The following is a 19,718-nucleotide window of genomic DNA, read 5'->3' as shown; positions in this document are numbered from 1 at the left end:
TATGACATACACACGCGCTCAGTATGACATACACACACACTCAGTATGACATACACACACACTCATTATGACATACACACACACTCAGTATGACATACACACACACACAGTCATTATGACATACACACACTCAGTATGACATACACACACTCAGTATGACAGACACACACACACTCAGTATGACACACACACACTCAGTATGACAGACACACACACCCACAATGACACACACACACAGTCAGTATGACATACACACTCAGTATGACATACACACTCAGTATGACACACACACAAACACTCAGTATGACATACACACTCAGTATGACATACACACACACACAGTCAGTACGACATACACACACTCAGTATGACATACACACGCGCTCAGTATGACATACACACGCGCTCAGTATGACATACACACACGCTCAGTATGACATACACACACTCATTATGACAGACACACACACTCAGTATGACAGACACACACACTCAGTATGACATACACACTCAGTATGACATACACACTCAGTATGACATACACACACACAGTCAGTATGACATACACACTCAGTATGACATACACACTCAGTATGACACACACACAAACACTCAGTATGACATACACACTCAGTATGACATACACACACTCAGTATGACATACACACACTCAGTATGACAGACACACGCGCTCAGTATGACATACACACACACTCAGTATGACAGACACACACACTCAGTATGACATACACACGCGCTCAGTATGACATACACACACACTCAGTATGACATACACACACACTCATTATGACATACACACACACTCAGTATGACATACACACACACTCATTATGACATACACACACACTCAGTATGACAGACACACACACTCAGTATGACATACACACACTCAGTATGACAGACACACACACCCACAATGACACACACACACAGTCAGTATGACATACACACTCAGTATGACATACACACTCAGTATGACACACACACAAACACTCAGTATGACATACACACAAACACTCAGTATGACATACACACTCAGTATGACATACACACACACAGTCAGTACGACATACACACACTCAGTATGACATACACACGCGCTCAGTATGACATACACACGCGCTCAGTATGACATACACACACACTCAGTATGACATACACACACTCATTATGACAGACACACACACTCAGTATGACAGACACACACACTCAGTATGACATACACACTCAGTATGACATACACACCAGTATGACATACACACACACAGTCAGTATGACATACACACTCAGTATGACATACACACTCAGTATGACACACACACAAACACTCAGTATGACATACACACTCAGTATGACATACACACACACACACTCAGTATGACATACACACACTCAGTATGACATACACACGCGCTCAGTATGACATACACACACACTCAGTATGACAGACACACACACTCAGTATGACATACACACGCGCTCAGTATGACATACACACACACTCAGTATGACATACACACACACTCAGTATGACATACACACACACTCATTATGACATACACACAAACACTCAGTATGACATACACACACCACCTCATTATGACGATCACACACACTCAGTATGCACATTCACAACCACACTCCAGTATGACAGGACACACACACTCAGTATCGACATACACACACTCAGTATGGAACGACACACACACCCCACAATGACACACACACACAGTCAGTATGACATACACACTCAGTATGACATACACACTCAGTATGACACACACACAAACACTCATTATGACATACACACAAACACTCAGTATGACATACACACTCATTATGACATACACACACTCAGTATGACATACACACACTCAGTATGACAGACACACACACTCAGTATGACATACACACGCGCTCAGTATGACATACACACACACTCAGTTTGACAGACACACACACTCAGTATGACATACACACGCACTCAGTATGACATACACACACACTCAGTATGACAGACACACACACTCAGTATTACATACACACACGCTCAGTATGACATACACACGCGCTCAGTATGACATGCACACACACTCATTATGACATACACACACACTCAGTATGACATACACTCTCAGTATGACATTCACACTCAGTATGACATACACACACACTCAGTATGACACACTCAGTATGACATACACACACACTCAGTATGACATACACACATTCATTATGACAGACACACACACTCAGTATGACAGACACACACACTCAGTATGACATACACACTCAGTATGACATACACACTCAGTATGACATACACACTCAGTATGACATACACACACACACTCAGTATGACATACACACTCAGTATGACATACACACACACAGTCAGTATGACATACACACTCAGTATGACATACACACTCAGTATGACACACACACAAACACTCAGTATGACATACACACTCAGTATGACATACACACACTCAGTATGACATACACACACTCAGTATGACAGACACACGCGCTCAGTATGACATACACACACACTCAGTATGACAGACACACACACTCAGTATGACATACACACGCGCTCAGTATGACATACACACACACTCAGTATGACATACACACACACTCATTATGACATACACACACACTCAGTATGACATACACACACACTCATTATGACATACACACACACTCAGTATGACATACACACACACTCAGTATGACAGACACACACACTCAGTATGACATACACACACTCAGTATGACAGACACACACACCCACAATGACACACACACACAGTCAGTATGACATACACACTCAGTATGACATACACACTCAGTATGACACACACAAACACTCAGTATGACATACACACAAACACTCAGTATGACATACACACTCATTATGACATACACACACTCAGTATGACATACACACACTCAGTATGACAGACACACACACTCAGTATGACATACACACGCGCTCAGTATGACATACACACACACTCAGTTTGACAGACACACACACTCAGTATGACATACACACGCACTCAGTATGACATACACACACACTCAGTATGACAGACACACACACTCAGTATTACATACACACACGCTCAGTATGACATACACACGCGCTCAGTATGACATACACACACACTCAGTATGACATGCACACACACTCATTATGACATACACACACACTCAGTATGACATACACTCTCAGTATGACATTCACACTCAGTATGACATACACACACACTCAGTATGACACACTCAGTATGACATACACACACACACTGTGTGACATCCACTCACACACTCAGTATGACATACACTCAGTATGACACACACACACACACTCAGTATGACATACACACACACTCATTATGACATACACAATCAGTGTGACATACACACTCAGTATGACATACGCACACACACTCAGTATGACATACACACGCACACATACTCAGTATGACATACACACACACTCAGTATGACAGACACACACACTCAGTATGACAGACACACACACTCAGTATGACATACACACTCAGTATGACAGACACACACACTCAGTATGACATACACACTCAGTATGACATACACACTCAGTATGACATACACACTCAGTATGACATACACACACACAGTCAGTATGACATACACACTCAGTATGACATTCACACAAACACTCAGTATGACATACACACTCAGTATGACATACACACACACACTCAGTATGACATACACACTCAGTATGACATACACACTCAGTATGACATACACACACACAGTCAGTATGACATACACACAAACACTCAGTATGACATACACACACACCGACACAAACAGTAATTGAATATAGACTCAAAAACACGTCCTCATACATATCAGATTCTCATGAATATATATTATCTAGTATATCGTTCTTAAACACACACACAAACACACACACACAAACTAGACAAATCATTCTCATCTCTTTTGCTGGTTTTCCTTGAAGTCACAAACATAAACACACACACACACAGACAGACAGACAGACTCACACACACACACTCTCCCAAACACAGAAAATCGAAATCATAAATCGGCTTAACTCTCCCCGACACGTCTGTGAATTAAGCCCTTCCGTTACTCTCCGTTTCCCATTATAAAAGCATTGTCAGCCGCTGAATCGGTTACAGGTATCCTTAGCTCTGTCCTGTCTCTCCCTCAATCCATCTTCTTCACCTTTTTCTGTCTCCCAATATCCATCTAACTCCCCCACTCCTCTATCCCCCATCTCTCTCTCTCAGTTTATCCCTCTCCCTTATCTACCAATCTCTCTCTCTCCTGTCACCCGCTTTTCCATTACCCTCCTCCACCCTCCTCTCTCCAGCCCGCCTTCCCTTCTTTTTTGCTGAGATGAAACTCCGGGAGGGATTGGGCCTTGCATGCGTGCAGAGGGGGGAAGTGGAGAGATGGACGAGAGAGAGAAAGACAGGCAAGAGAGAGGCAGGAGAGAGAAAGATATATAGAGACAAATAGGAGAGAGAAAGAGAAAACAAAAGAGAAAGGGAAAACGAAAGGGAGAGAAAATGAAAGCGAGAGAAGAGAGAGAGAGTGATGGGAGAGAGCAAGACAGAGGAAGAGAGATAGGAGAGAGCGATAGGGGGAGAAAGAGAGCGGCCTGCCACACAGCAGCAGTGTTCTGAACGCCAGGGAGGAGACAGCCTCAGCGATTCTGACAGGCCATGTCTGCTCAGTTTGTTCTCCGATCGTCCCACACAGTCACCAGCAGGGTGTACACACACACACACACACACACACACACAGGAAGACAGACACAGTAGACAAATTAGCGAGGGAAAAGCGAGTAAAAGAGGAAAGAGTCGGTGCCAAGGAAAAGGCTTTGTTTCTGAATGCCTCACTCCAGAGGTTTGGCTGGTAGAGAGAAGCAACTCGCTTCGTGACAAGGCGATGAAAGAGCAGCCATGAATTCTTCACATTCCCTCTTGTTCCATCCGGAGCGGCTTTATGAAAAAGAACATGTTACCGCTACTGATCCGCCTGTTAGGACTACACGCGTCGCAATAGCATGAGGGGAAGAGATGTGTGCTGACTACAGACAATCAATGAATCAGCGGCGTACAGTACGTCGGCAACATCAACGGCGGGTATTGACTCTCTGATGCTCTGCTGCTCCGATGCTCAACAACCAACCCATTGATGTATAAAATGCTACTTTGTTCTTCGCCCACCGATTGGCACTATTGCCTTAACATGCTCTCTATTCCCCTCTCCCCCCTTTCCCCCTCTCCCCTCCCTCAGGGTGCAGTGATCACCCCAGCCATGGACCACACCATGTCCATGCAGCCTGCCAACATGATGGGCCCGCTCTCCCAGCAGATGAACCATCTGTCCCTGGGCACTACAGGAAGTGTGAGTACTGTACCACCCATGGACCCCTCCATACTGGATCTACTCGAGCTAAATCGTATCACTTTGAGAATGTACCGTTGTACACCCCATATATCCTATTCACGTCCAATTACATCACTCTGAGACGGCAGCTATCTTTAGTACCATGCCTCCTGTATCTAATATATAAACAGTAGATGCTTTCATCCAAAGCGTCTTACAGTCATGCGTACATAGATTTTCCGTATGGGTGGCCCCAACAGAAATCGAACCCACGACCCTTGGTGTTGTAAGAGTCACGCTCTACCGACCGAGTCACATAGGATCGTATCTACTAATATTCTCTGGAGAAATAGGAAAACGTCTCTTTAATTGCGGGTGAGCTTTCGATCAGTCGACCTTCCTCGGATCATTTCTCCACAAACAATAGTGGGAAAGATATTTGCATCTGACTGGCATTTTTTTGTTGTTGCATTTTTGTTGTTTCTCCAGTTTTGCCTTCTGCCTCCAGCACCTTCACCGATCAGTTCTGGGTGTGCGGTACATTATTTCTCTGAAAGTGTACGTCTCTACTCAAGGAAAATACTATCTTTCACGGACTGTATCAGGGGCATAGCTATATCTTTATATAGACTCAAAGCCACATACTGTAGTATCCCTGTCAACTCTGTACTGAACAGTATCAGCGTCAGATTTGGTTCACTGTAGTCAGTGTCCATGTCCTTATCTAATAGTACAGGATTCTATGGTCAATGCAGAGTCTACAGCAGCAATATCTATGTCTAAGGGTAGACATGGCACCGGTGAATGAAATTCGTTCGGCATTTATCTAAATGAAATGTGTGGATATATCTTTAAAAGTGTCTCCGTGTCCAACGTGGAAAATCTGTCACTTGTGTGTGAACAGCAAGATGTTTGAAAAGCGTATCTCCTTTATATCCTAAAGTTGAACAGATTTCCCATTGACTAGAACAACGAGCCTCACTGTGAACACCAGGCGATATTATGACTCCTCTAACCCACTAAATCACACATCAACCATATCACGCCAACCAGCTTCCTGCTTTCCCCCTTAAAAAGGAACCCCCCCCCTTGTGTCAGGAGATTTAGAGGTGTCATACACTATCCAGTCCACTTCCTGCTCTAACCCTATGTCTCCAGGGGCAGGAGGGGCCTTAGTTTGCTCCTTGAGTGTAACGTGTGATTGAAACAGTGCTGTATTGTACAGTTACCGCCGGCACCATGTGTTTCCAGGTGAGTTGTCAGCAACTGCGACACCATGTTGGCTCTGGGATGAAAGAATGACCCTAATCTCTCCCAGCTGTACTAACAGGCAGGATTGGAGCGGGTTAATCTACGTTGATGGGTTTTGATGTGTGATGAATAAAAATGAAAAGCTCCTTTCTACCCTACTACAGCCCTGAGGCACTGGACTGTATGTAGACTATTATGTGTTCTGCATATAGCATGCAATGCCCTGATAATCTATTGGAAAGAAGCCATGTGTCTTCTTATCATGTGTTCCAGAGACAGATGGGAAAGCCCCTTTATGGTTGCTTCATAGGAAAAACCTGTGGAAACAGGTCTATATGACTAGGTATATTTCTATGATTTAAAATGGAGTGTTTATATATGGTGAGCTGTTTTATGTCATGTCATTCATGCTGCTCTGGTCCTATGAAAGCCTCAGCGAGCACCTGTCTGTCCTCACAGTCAACAACCAAAATGGCCGCCACACCTCAGAATACTTTTGCCTGTTCTCAAAGTCCCTGTGGTTTACGTGGCTGTGGCTTTTTTTTCTCCCAAAGGAAATAACTAAGTGTTCCTATTCTTCCCCAGGAGTGGTGACCGTAGGTTTCCGAGAATACAGACGTGTTTTTACGGTAAAGAATGAGCATAGGAATGTCGGCACCCGCTAAACGGTGGTGAAAGTTCCTCGTTACGCAGAGCTGGTTTTGAAGGTCAACACAGTTCTACTCTGCTATCGAAATGTGGTGGTAACCTCAACTCACTTTGACAACGTTATTGTCTTGTTCTTGTTTTCAGTTGGCATTCCTAGATATTGTTTCAAATGCTTGATATTGCTACTTTTCATGTATATTATTCGGCCAATGGCCCTCACCCGTTTGTTAGATTCTGCCCTTCGTATTTAAACCTGACAGTGCCTTTAACACAGTGACACAGTTGGGACATGACAAGAGGTGACCTTCCTCCCCCTAAGCTATCATTCACATCCAGCTCTGGTCGTCATGGCGACAGTGGCTGATAGACAGGTTGCTGGTCAACTCAGTGGACTCAGTCCCCAGTAAGAGGGATTAGCGCGCCATGCTGTCCCTTTATCCTCCCTGGGAGCAGCGATGTCCGTCCGGGCGACGGGTTCTGAGGCTCACCCTCCCACAGGTTAACACTGGATCAGACTGGAGAACCAGACAGGCCGCTGCTAGAACCCAACCTCCACACAGCTGGGAGGTGCTTTTCTTATTTAGCACTGACTTTTCTAATATGACTGAGATGTGGCTCTGGGTAAATGGAAATAAGCATAGAAATGGATTCCCGGTCTAGTAATTCTATGTCTATGTTAATAACAGTGATGAACCAAGACTAGTCTGAGCCCTCATCCCTCATAGACGTTGCATGGATAGAGTGGGCATCCTGTTGTACAGTATGACTGTAATAGTAATGGTGTGGGTTTGTATATTTTTCACCTGGTCTCAAAGGGCCTTACATGGTGTGGTGGGAGTACTGTGTAAGGGCACAGCAAGACATTTCAATAGCATATGCCTTCTTTATTCTTCAATTAAACACCCATCTCTATATGGATGACCACAAGCGTCACTCTCTCTGCATACAAATGCTCATCTGTTGTATTAAAGCCCAGACTTATAAGTGAAGGGAAATAGAATGGTGAATGGAAAAAGCAGGCTGGTTCCACCAGGCTAGTAATGCCCTGCAGGGCTGATGAAAATCTGATGAATATCTCTAAAGTGGAACTCATCAGTATCCATTCTGATGCTGTGCCACCATTAATTGCCTACAGTGAGTTGCTGCCGGAACCCGGTATGTACTGTGGACAGACAGATAGAGAGGGAGTTGTCTTGCCTGCACCCCACTGGTGCTCTTGGCTGTGTGGATAGTACAGTGAGAGGGATGCTTACGAAGTCCACTCACGCCACCCTCGTTAAGAACACAGGCCGAGGCCGCCTCGCGCTCATCAAACACGCCATCTGCTCGAGGCTTGGTGTGTGTGTGTGTGTGTGTGCGCCTGTGTGTGTGTGTGTGCCTGTGTGCACGCTTGTGTGCACACATTCATGTTATCTAGTGTGTGTAGAATTCCACTATCTATACTACAATTAGAGGACCTTCATTTGGCCTAAACATGACCCCCGCAAGCGGTAATGCCAAAATGAACTGGCCAAAATGATCTTGCTCATTTAAGCCAATTATTCCACTAACTTTACACGCGCTGTCAGCTCTCCCTGTCAACTCCTGACATGCCAGGGCGCTGGGGACTGTAAAGTCAGGGTCATGTAAATGGGTTAACGGAAAGGTCAGAGAAGCTGAAGACGTTCCTTTATTAAGCCCCTTTTCAAGCTACAGAGAGATATAACATTTCAAAAGCCTGTCTCTGTTTGACACATCGGTTTTGATATGGCTAATTAAGTTCCGCTCCCCTCCATTTGCTTTCATGCCGTCTTCACAGGTGAGTTAGTAGAATAACTAATGGATTACGGGGAGGGACAAAAGGCCCTGAGGAATTGGTATGCAACGGGCGCCATTCACCAGAGCAGAGAAGGTCACACAGTGAATGTGATAGCCCTCTTCTAGCGGATTCTGGACTGAAAGAGAAAGACAGAGAGAATGAGGGAAAGAGTGAGAGGGAGGGAGAGAGAGGGGCGAACCAAGAGAGTCTTACAGAGTCAGGAAGTCAGACGTGCCACCTCACCCCATCCAAAGTGTGACAACTCCCCCACATCTCCCCGACCTTCCCCCTCCCTCCCCCTACCATCTCCCCCTCACCTTCCCCCTCCCTCCTCCTGCCATCTTCCCCTCCCTTCCCCTTCCATCTCCCCTTCACCTTCCCCATCCCTCCCCCTTCCTCCCCTTACCATCTCCCTCCCCCTACCGTCTTCCTCTCCCTCTGCACCCGTCCTCCCAGGGTGTCGGTGGCCCTCCGCAGCAGGGAGAGGAGAGGGGTAAGTTAATCACCCGTGTCCGTGGCCTTTAACTCCTCTCATTAGCGCTGCGCAGCGGAGCCGTACCCGATCCATTAGCGCCGCTGCCGGTAATGACACTCCACCGGCGCCGGGCCAAGAGAGGGGGACCACTGCCACGCTTTTCATCCCTGGGTGGGAGGCAAAGAAACGAGGGAAAGGAGGGAGAAAGAGAAAGGAATCGACCTTCCTTTTCCTGTTAAAAACAGGAAAAGAAACAGGAAGAGGCGAGGCAACCCGGCTGGGTTTTTATTATGAGGGATTTTCAGGCGTTATTGCTAAAAGCCTCTCTCTCACACAAACACACATGTACTGTACACTGTGTAGACATCCTACACACAAGCATGTGCTGATTTAAAAAGCATAGACTGTCAAATCAAACACACACACACACACACACACAAAGGCCTACTAGCCTCTTCATTTATTTTGCACGAGAAAGCCATGTGGCTGTCATCCAACCCGGCATGTAGCACGTCTGTAATATGGCCATCCTGCAGCTCTGTTAAAAGGCCTGGTATGGAATATAGGCCATGGGGTGCACACACATGCACATACACACACACACACACACTTGCACACATACACACTTGCGTACACACACACCAAAACACACGTGTAGCGCGCGCTCAGGGTGATCTGAGTGCTCTGTTTTGCTCTCCTCTGGTTTCTGCTCTCTCCCACTTAGGAGGGGGCATTTGCCTGCCTGTGAAGTCCAGGATCAGCAGGGTGCCTCTGCTTTCTCCTCTCTGTTCCTCTCTCACTAGCCTCCCATAGTCAGACAGTTCTGTTAAAAACACATATGTATGTCTCACAGCGCCCTCGTAAGGATGGAAAGGGAATTACAAGGACATATATATATATATATATATATATATATATATATATATATATATATATATATATATATATATATATATATATATATATATACACTGAGTACACCAAACATTAGGAATAGCTTCCTAATATTGAGTTGGACCCCCCCTTTGCCATCAGAACAGCCTCAATTCATGGACAAGGTGTCGAAAGCGTTCCACAGGGATGCTGGCCCATTTTGACTCCAATGGTTCCCACAGTTGTGTCAAGTTGGTTGGATGTTCTTTGGGTGGTGGACCATTCTTGATACACTCTGGAAACTGTTGAGTGTGGAAAACCCAGCAGCGTTGCAATTCTTGACACAAACCGGTGCGCCTGGCACCTACTTCCAGGCCGTATCACAACCGGCCGTGATTGGGAGTCACATAAGGCGGCGCAGAATTGGCTCAGCGACGTCTGGTTTAGAGTTTGCGCGGGGTAGGCCGTCATTGTAAATAAGAATTTGTTCTTAACCGACTTGCCTAGTTAAATAAAGGATAAATAAAATAAATAAATACCATACCCCATTCAAAGCCACTTAAATCTTTTGTCTTGCCCATTCACCCTCTGAGTGGCACACAATCCATTTCTCAATTGTCTCAAGGCTTCAAAATCCTTCTTTAACTTGTCTCCTCCCCTTCATCTACACTGATGTGGATTTAACAAGTGACATCAATAATGTACCACAGCGTTCACCTGGATTCACCTGGTCATTCTGCCATGGAAAGTGCAGGTGTTCTTAATGTTTTGTACACTAAGTGTATATAGCAGATTAGTAACTGGTGTATTTGACCTGCAGAGTGAATCCCATGTCAATTGAATATGTGGTGGGAACCCTTGGGAGGTTGTTTGATCCATAATGTTCAGTCACTTGGATCGCAACAGTTTGGCATGATTGTTAATAATGAGCTAGCATCGATTATTGTTTCTGCTTCCTGTGATCAAATGATTGTTGTTGAAGTTAGGAAAGGACAAGACATGACAGGTTGTTGATGTGCGTGTGTTCCAGTACATGACAGGTTGTTGATGTGTGTGTGTTCCAGTACATGACAGGTTGTTGATGTGTGTGTGTTCCAGTACATGACAGGTTGTTGATGTGTGTGTGTTCCAGTACATGACAGGTTGTTGATGTGTGTGTGTTCCAGTACATGACAGGTTGTTGATGTGTGTGTGTTCCAGTACATGACAGGTTGTTGATGTGTGTGTGTTCCAGTACATGACAGGTTGTTGATGTGTGTGTGTTCCAGTACATGACAGGTTGTTGATGTGTGTGTGTTCCAGTACATGACAGGTTGTTGATGTGTGTGTGTTCCAGTACATGACAGGTTGTTGATGTGTGTGTGTTCCAGTACATGACAGGTTGTTGATGTGTGTGTGTTCCAGTACATGACAGGTTGTTGATGTGTGTGTGTTCCAGTACATGACAGGTTGTTGATGTGTGTGTGTGTTCCAGTACATGACTGCTGCGGCTGCCGGGGCGCCTATGCAAGGGACCTACATTCCTCAGTACACTCCTGTGCCTCAGACAGCCGTCCCAGTTGAAGTAAGTGAGCCACAGTCTGTTTATATATCCTTGTGGGGACCAAACAATTGATTCCCATTCAAAATCCTGTTTTCCCTAACATTAAACCTAAACCCTAAGCCCAAAATGGCCTTTATCCTTGTGGGGACCGGCGAAATGTCCCCACTTGTCAGATTTGTCCTAGTTTTACTATCCTTGTGAAGACTGCTGGTACCCACAAGGATAATATAACCAACAAAAAAAACACAGACGCAGACACACACAGAGATACACGGATACACACACACACATACACACACACATACACACACACAGATACACACACAGATACACACACACAGATACACACACACATACACAGATGTACACATAGATTGCAGGCACATACTCACACTGGATGCACACACACATACACTCCTAAGGGCAGAAATGCATACACACTCTCACACACAGAGATAGACACGCACACGCAGCAAACACACACACTGACACTGCAACATCCGCTCGATTTAAAAACCGCCACGCCCACGTTGCCACGGCTACTGTTGAGTGTGCCGAGCGTGCAGTTCAGAGCGGGCGGGCACACTTTGAGAAATGATGAGTGTGTACGGCTGTCTGGAGGGCTGACGGCTCCGGCCCATTCAAATGGAGTATCAGTCGTGTATCAGATGGCAGGCGCTGAAGTGAGACACACTGCCGGCGGCGCTGTCCCTCTCCCGGATGGCCCGTGTGCTCAACACACACATTCCTCAGCCCCAGGCCTCTGGTTAGCGAGCGGCTGCCCAGCCGACAACGCCCTGACACCACCATCCATCTCCCCCCTGCTCCAGACAGGAGAAGATAATCAGGAGATAGCTGCCCTTCATAAAGTCACCGGCTGGAGAGAGAGAGAGAGAGAGAGAGAGAGAGAGAGAGAGAGAGACTCAGAGACACAGCGTTTGCCCAGGGGTTCTCTTGCTGCCTCTCGACCTATTCCATCCTCAATGCCACCATCATATATCTGTACTGTTGAGATGAGCTGTAGACAAGGAGTATCTCAGAGGGTGATGTATGAACAGGGTGTTGAGAGCGTCCTTGAAGTCTCGTTAACGTGATCGAGATGAGACCACGATGGCCGACGATCAGTAAGGTTAAAGTAAATACAGAGTTGAAACCCATATCCTTTCACATGTACCCTTGTGACTTTAAGAGAGTTGGGTTTTTTTTCTCTCAAGGTTACTGTAGTATTGCTCAAGAAATCGTTGATGAAGATCCATAGGTTTAGGTTTATTTAAACAGCTTTGGGGTCACTTAGAAATGTCCTTGTTTTTGAAACAAAAGCTATTTTTTTTGGTCCATTAAAATAACATCAAATTGATCAGAAATACAGTGTAGACATTGTTAATGTTGTAAATGACTATTGTAGCTGGAAACGGCAGATTTTTAATGGAATATCTACATAGGCGTACAGAGGCCCATTATCAGCAACCATCATTCCTGTGTTCCAATGGCACGTTGTGTTAGCTAATACAAGTTTATCATTTTAAAAGGCTAATTGATCATTAGAAAACCCTTTTGCAATTATGTTAGCACAGCTGAAAACTGTTGTTCTGATTAAAGAAGCAATAAAACTGGCCTTCTTTAGACTAGTTGAGTATCTGGAGCATCAGAATTTGTGGGTTCTATAACTTGATAAGGTAACACAATGTGCCATTGGAACACAGGAGTGATGGTTGCTGATAATGGGCCTCTGTACACCTATGTAGATATTCCATAAAAAATCTGCCATTTCCAGCTACAATAGTCATTTACAACATGAACAATGTCCACACTGTATTTCTGATCACTTTGATGTTTTTTTAAAGGACACAAAATGTGCTTTTCTTTCAAAAACAAGGACATTTCTCAGTGACCCCAAACTTTTGAACGGTAGTGTACACAAAATGCGATGTCATACAATATATTACAAAAAAGGTTACATTGAGTTACATGGAAGGTGTCACTTCCTGTTGTCTCACACCCACTTCTTGTCCCCATAGGGAGTGGTCACGGATGCTTCTCCTCAGTCAGTGGCCCCCTCATCGCAGGATGTGAGTGGTCAGCAGCAGCAGATCCAGGTGGATGGCTCCAGTGATCATGTTACTGCTTACTCATACCAGTCCAAGTGAGTACTGCTGACATTTTCTCACTGTACATATCAACAGCACATATTGCCCATAATGACTATGGAGTCTGGACTATTTGGTTACGATGACTAATACCTGTCATATATTATGCTGTCATTGTCTACTATTTTGCCATATTATAGCTAACTATTTGCTGCTTTGTTCTTTTACATTGAGTTTTTATAGCTGTTGACTAATTTAAAGGGATAGTTTCCCAAATTACAAATTATATATTAGTTTCCTTACTCTCTGAGCATTCTATGGACAGGGTACAATCCGTGCTTTGGTTTTGGTTTTGTTTACCTGGACACTGGTTCAAATGCTGTCATACTGTGTCCATAGGCTGTTTATTCTACAGGGTAATTAATTCAATATGTAATTTTGTAATTTGGGTGAATTGTCCCTTTATTCTCTCTCATTGTGGTTCTTCTCTTCCTCATTAGATAGTGACTGGCGCGGAGAATATTCCTGTGACAGCGTTGCCTTGAGACAGAGGGGTTGGCTGCACTGAGAATGCGGAGAGAAGAGAGATTGCTTCCAGATTGCCCAGGCACCAAAAAATAGACACTTTTTTCCATTTCATACCTGGAAGAGAGGAGGGGTGGGGGGGGGGGGGTGGGGGGGGTGGAGTCGCTGGGCACAGTGCAAAGTGGTGAAAATGTTTAGTCTGGGAACATGCCTGGTGGGCTGGGCTTGAGCTTGAGTTGTTTCTTCAAGAAATGTCTCAACTGGAAAAAAAGTACAAAAAATACAAAAACGAATTGAAATGTTGAATGCGTAGGTAGGTGATGAGGTTTATTTTGTAATTAGAAAAAGGGGAGTCAAAGTTTGAGATACACAGAGATTGTCTTCCTCAGATATTAAGCTACGATTTCTTTTCACTCTTTTTTTGATTTCTCGTGTAAAATTTTAGTTTTCTAGATATATTCAAAACAACTGTTTTTCTTTCTTGAATCTTCATGGCCTTAATTTTAAGGGTGTCAGAGGACTTTTTACAGAGAGTTAAGTCTGGCGTCTCGTTGAAAATAAAAAGCGAACTAAATCAGTCTCTTGGACCACTGTGATGGTACAAGATACTGCAGGAGTTGAGCTAGAGAGATAAAAAAAAGAAGATCTATCACATAAACTGTACAGATTTAATAGAGAAGAGTTTTTTTCTTTTCTTCATTAGAAGAAAACTTTGATAAATAATTATGTCAGAGGTAACTGAGTGTTAGAGAAAAAAACGAAATGTCTGCCGAGGAAAAGAGGGGGAAAAGATAAAGCTTTGAAGAGATTATTCAGAATTAGGAGAAAAAAAAGACACTGCATTGTAGAAAAGGCAGTCTGTTGCAAATGCTGAACTTGTTTTTTATTATCATAATTATATAATTTTATGGCAAGATTGCTGTTGATGACATTAGCGCTTTTTATCTGCAACATTTGACCTTTTTTATGAGCTTTAAGATGTTTTTAGCCCGCTTTGCTTGTCACACTGCAACAAACAAAAAAATATTAAGAAGAAAAAAAGTCGAAAACAAACAAAAAAACTGTGGAAAAAATGCTTGCAGTGATAAAACTTCGTAGATAGCCTACAGCAGGAGCTTACGGTTTAAACCAATCAGAGCAAAAGCAATAGAAGAAATTGTTGACAATTTCTGTAGTCTTTCCTAGTTGTGGATCAAATGCAGCCCAAGGATGGCCATTTTTATACCAAAGATGAAGAGACACTCTGATCCAGAGTTTTTTAGTTTTTCAGTTTGATTTTGTTGTTGATGTTGTTATTGTTGATGTTGCTGTTGTCATGGTTGTTTTTAATTTGACCTTGATGGCCGGACCAGTCCTTACTTTTCCTTCCGTTCCGTATTTGGATGTGTGATGCAACTAGTGGCAGTCCGACCTAATGTTCCTCTCCACCACTTCAATTGTCTTTCCGTCTCTCAACTGTCGTGTTCCACAACGCTTTCCCCAGCCATGCGGGCATTCCACTAGTCAACAATAGACAAAACACTATAGGAAAAATTGTGGAATGTTGCAGCCTGCTCCTACTTGGTCATTGATGCATCGCTTTTGGCTTTTTTTGGCTCACTGATTTCTGCCTCGACGCTGTCTCTTTATCTCATTGAATCAATGATAACTGAATGAAGCTGATACCTTTTTTATTCCCTCCCAGGGAGTCTCATCAATTTTTCCCTACATTTTTTCTCTTTCCGGTTATACAAACAACAAACACCAAAACTGTATGTGTTGACGTAAAACATGCCCTGCTCCCCTAGGCGCTATGTCCTTAGTAGTGCTGAGCAATTAACTGAAATGTAGGTGAATTTTTTGGTTTTTGAACAACTTATTGGTGAAATGATTTGAATTCCATTTTGTTCGTTTTTTTTTCCCTGTGAGCTCAATGCGCACAATTATCTCAGAGATAAATCGGATCTAGCCTGAACTGTGCAATGAAGTAGGGATTGGAATTTCCAACAGGCCAATATTCTACATCGTTAAGCGCATAAAATGTGGTAGTTAAGGCATAAAAGTATGCCTTATTTACTTTGAAGAACTACAAAATAGGGAAAAGGCATAAAAGTATGCCTTATTTACTTTGAAGAACTACAAAATAGGGATTTTGTCAGACAGCAGCTCTATAGAGATGAGATAACGACTTGGAATGAAACAATAAAGTCATCAAATAAAACAAATGTAATATACACAACTGAAATATTTTATTGTACTAAAGTAATGTGAATAAATGATGGTTTGATTTATTAGGATCCCCATTAGCCGACGCAAATGGCGACAGCTAGTCTTACTGAGGTCCGACACATAACGAAAAATACATTACAGACAAAACAAGACTTTCCAATTTACATGTCAGTACATACACACAAGTAGGTCACATTGGTTAATTAAGCAATAAGACACGAGGAGGTGTGGTATATGGCCAATATACCATGGCTAAGGGCTGTTCTTAATCACGATGCAATGTGGAGTGCCTGGATACAGCCCTTAGCTGTGGTACAGTGCATTCGGAAAGTATTCAGACCCCTATGACTTTTAGGAAATTTTGCTACTTTACAGCCTTATTCTAAAATGGATAAAATAAAATAAAATATCATAACTCTACACACAATACCCCATAATGACAAAGTGAAAACAGGTTTTTAGACATTTTTGTAAATGTATTACAAATAAAAAACAGCGATAGCTTATTTACACAAGTATTCAGACCTTTTGCTATGAGACTCGAAATTGAGCTCAGGTACATCCTGTTTCCATTGATCATCCTTGAGATGTTTCTACAACTTGATTGGAGTCACATGTGGTAAATTCAATTGATTGGACATGATTTGGAAAAGCACACACCTGTCCCACAGCTGACAGTGCATGTCAGAACAAAAACCAAGCCATGAGGTTGAAGGAATTGTCCGTTGAGTCCAGAGACAGGATTGTGTCGAGGCACAGATCTGGGCAAAGGTACCAAAACATTTCTGCAGCATTGAAGGTCCCCAAGAACACAGTGTCCTCCATCATTCTTCAATGGAAAAAAGACTCTTCCTAGAGCTGGACGCCAGGCCAAACTGAGCAATCGGGGGAGAAGGGCCTTGGTCAGGGAGGTGACCAAGAACCCGATGGTCACCCTGACAGAGTTCTAGAGTTCCTCTGCTGACATGGGAGAACCTTCCAGAAGGACAACCATCTCTGCAGCACTCCACCAATCAGGTCTTTATGGTAGTGGCCAGACGGAAGCCACTCCTCAGTAAAAGCACATGACAGCCCGCTTGGAGTTTGCCAAAAGGCACCTAAAGGACTCTCAGACCATGAGAAACAAGATTTTCTGGTCTGATTAAACCAAGATTGAACTCTTTGTCCTGAATGCCAAGCGTCACGTCTGGAGGAAACCTGGCACCATCCCTATCGTGAAGCATGGTGGTGGCAGCATCATGCTGTGGGGATGTTTTTCAGCAGCAGGGACTGGGAGACTAGTCAAGATAGAGGGAAAGATGAACGGAGCAAAGTACAGAGAGATCCTTGATGAAAACCTGCTCCAGAGCGCTCAGAACCTCTGACTGGGGCAAAGGTTCACCTTCCAACAGGACAATGACCCTAAGCAAATATATGTGCAGAGATGCTCTCCATTCAACCTGACAGAGCTTGAGAGGATCTGCAGAGAAGAATGGGAGAAACTCCCCAAATACAGGTGAGCCAAGCTTGTAGCGTCATACCCAAGAAGACTGAGGCTGTAATCAATGCCAAAGGTGCTTCAACAAAGTACTGAGTAAAGGGTCTGAATACTTATGTATATGTGATATTTCAGTTTGTTGTATTTTTATTAATTTGCTAACATTTCTAAAAACCTGTTTTTGCTTTGTCATTATGGGGTATTGTGTAAAGATTGATGAATAAGATACATAGATAGAATAAGGCTGTAATGTAACAAAATGTGGAAAAAGTCAAGGGGTCTGAATACTTTCCAAATGCACTGGATAGTGGCCATATACCAAAACCCCCCGAGGTGCCTTATTGCTGTTATAAACTGGTTACCAACATAATTAGAGCAGTAACAATAAATGTTTTGTCATACCCGTGATTTACGGTCAGATATACCACAGCTGTCAGCCAATCAGCATTCAGGGGTGGAATCACCCAGTTTATAATAAGTGATCAGCAGTAATGGGTAGTCATTACCATCATGGGTCTTTTATTCATTGTTTTATTCTGTCTTATTACAGCATTCAACCCACATAATTCAGAGTGCATTTAATGTTTAAAAAAAATATTGAAATTGTACACCGTGATTTTAGTTATTTTTTATAATCGAACCAAAACCAATCCGACCTCAAAAAGCACTAATCGCTCAGCACTATTAGGACAGGAACTAAATTCAAGACTAGCATTGACACGTTAGCCTCTGGTGTGCTTCTTTGTTTAACATCTGAACGTTGAACATATCGAACGTACATATGGAAGCATACAGTAGTGTTGTCGGCTTTAGCAAACGTTATCTCTCTTCAAGATCCATCTGATAATGAGCCCTATTAGATTCCATTTTTATGGGCTGGATAAACACTTCTGTACCCAGACCTAAGGGGTTCTGTTCCGGCCAGAATAGTACACTACAATACATTGACGGTAACCTTTCAACCAAGCCTAAAAAGCCTCTGTTGTCAGCCTTTTGTCCCCAATTAGCCTCTTTAGCCTGTAAACATCTCCGCCTCACCCCTTTCAGCCTCCCATCAATACCATATCCATTGCCATTAGAGATTTTTTCGATGACTTCATCTCCGGAAGATTGTCCCATAATAAATGGGCTGTGTCTGTGGGATGGCAGGCACGCTATTTCCATTAAAGTGCCCTGTTCTGGAGCACTGTGTCTCTATCCCCATTACGGTACCCCGTTGGAGTGGCTGAGTGTCTGGCTGTGTCTGCAATGGCATCCTATTCCATATATAGTGCACTACATTTGACCAGGTCACAAAGGGCTCTGGTCAAAAGTAGTGCACCATATAGGGAATAGGGTGCCATTCCTGACGCGGCCTCTGTGTCCCTGTATGCCTGCCCGCT

At 43.7% G+C, this 19,718-nt stretch overlaps 1 protein-coding gene across 2 annotated transcripts in view; it reads left to right on the top strand.

The window, feature by feature from the left end:
* Positions 1–14,744, top strand: part of LOC115176039 (RNA-binding motif, single-stranded-interacting protein 3) — a 229,070-nt gene extending 214,326 nt beyond the window's left edge. The window contains exons 11-14 of one of the 2 annotated variants that reach the window (XM_029735776.1): positions 5,359–5,469; positions 11,971–12,060; positions 14,058–14,182; positions 14,627–14,744. In XM_029735776.1, coding sequence (XP_029591636.1) covers positions 5,359–5,469; positions 11,971–12,060; positions 14,058–14,182; positions 14,627–14,630 — 330 coding nt within the window. In that variant the 3' untranslated portion in view covers positions 14,631–14,744. The remainder of the gene's footprint in view (positions 1–5,358; positions 5,470–11,970; positions 12,061–14,057; positions 14,183–14,626) is intronic. The other variant, XM_029735777.1, reaches the window with a different exon arrangement.
* Positions 14,745–19,718: the final 4,974 nt, after the last annotated feature.

Source organism: Salmo trutta, chromosome 36, assembly GCF_901001165.1.
Source record: "Salmo trutta chromosome 36, fSalTru1.1, whole genome shotgun sequence".
Classification (NCBI taxonomy): Eukaryota; Metazoa; Chordata; class Actinopteri; order Salmoniformes; family Salmonidae; genus Salmo; species Salmo trutta.
This window is presented reverse-complemented; position numbering and strand designations above follow the sequence as displayed.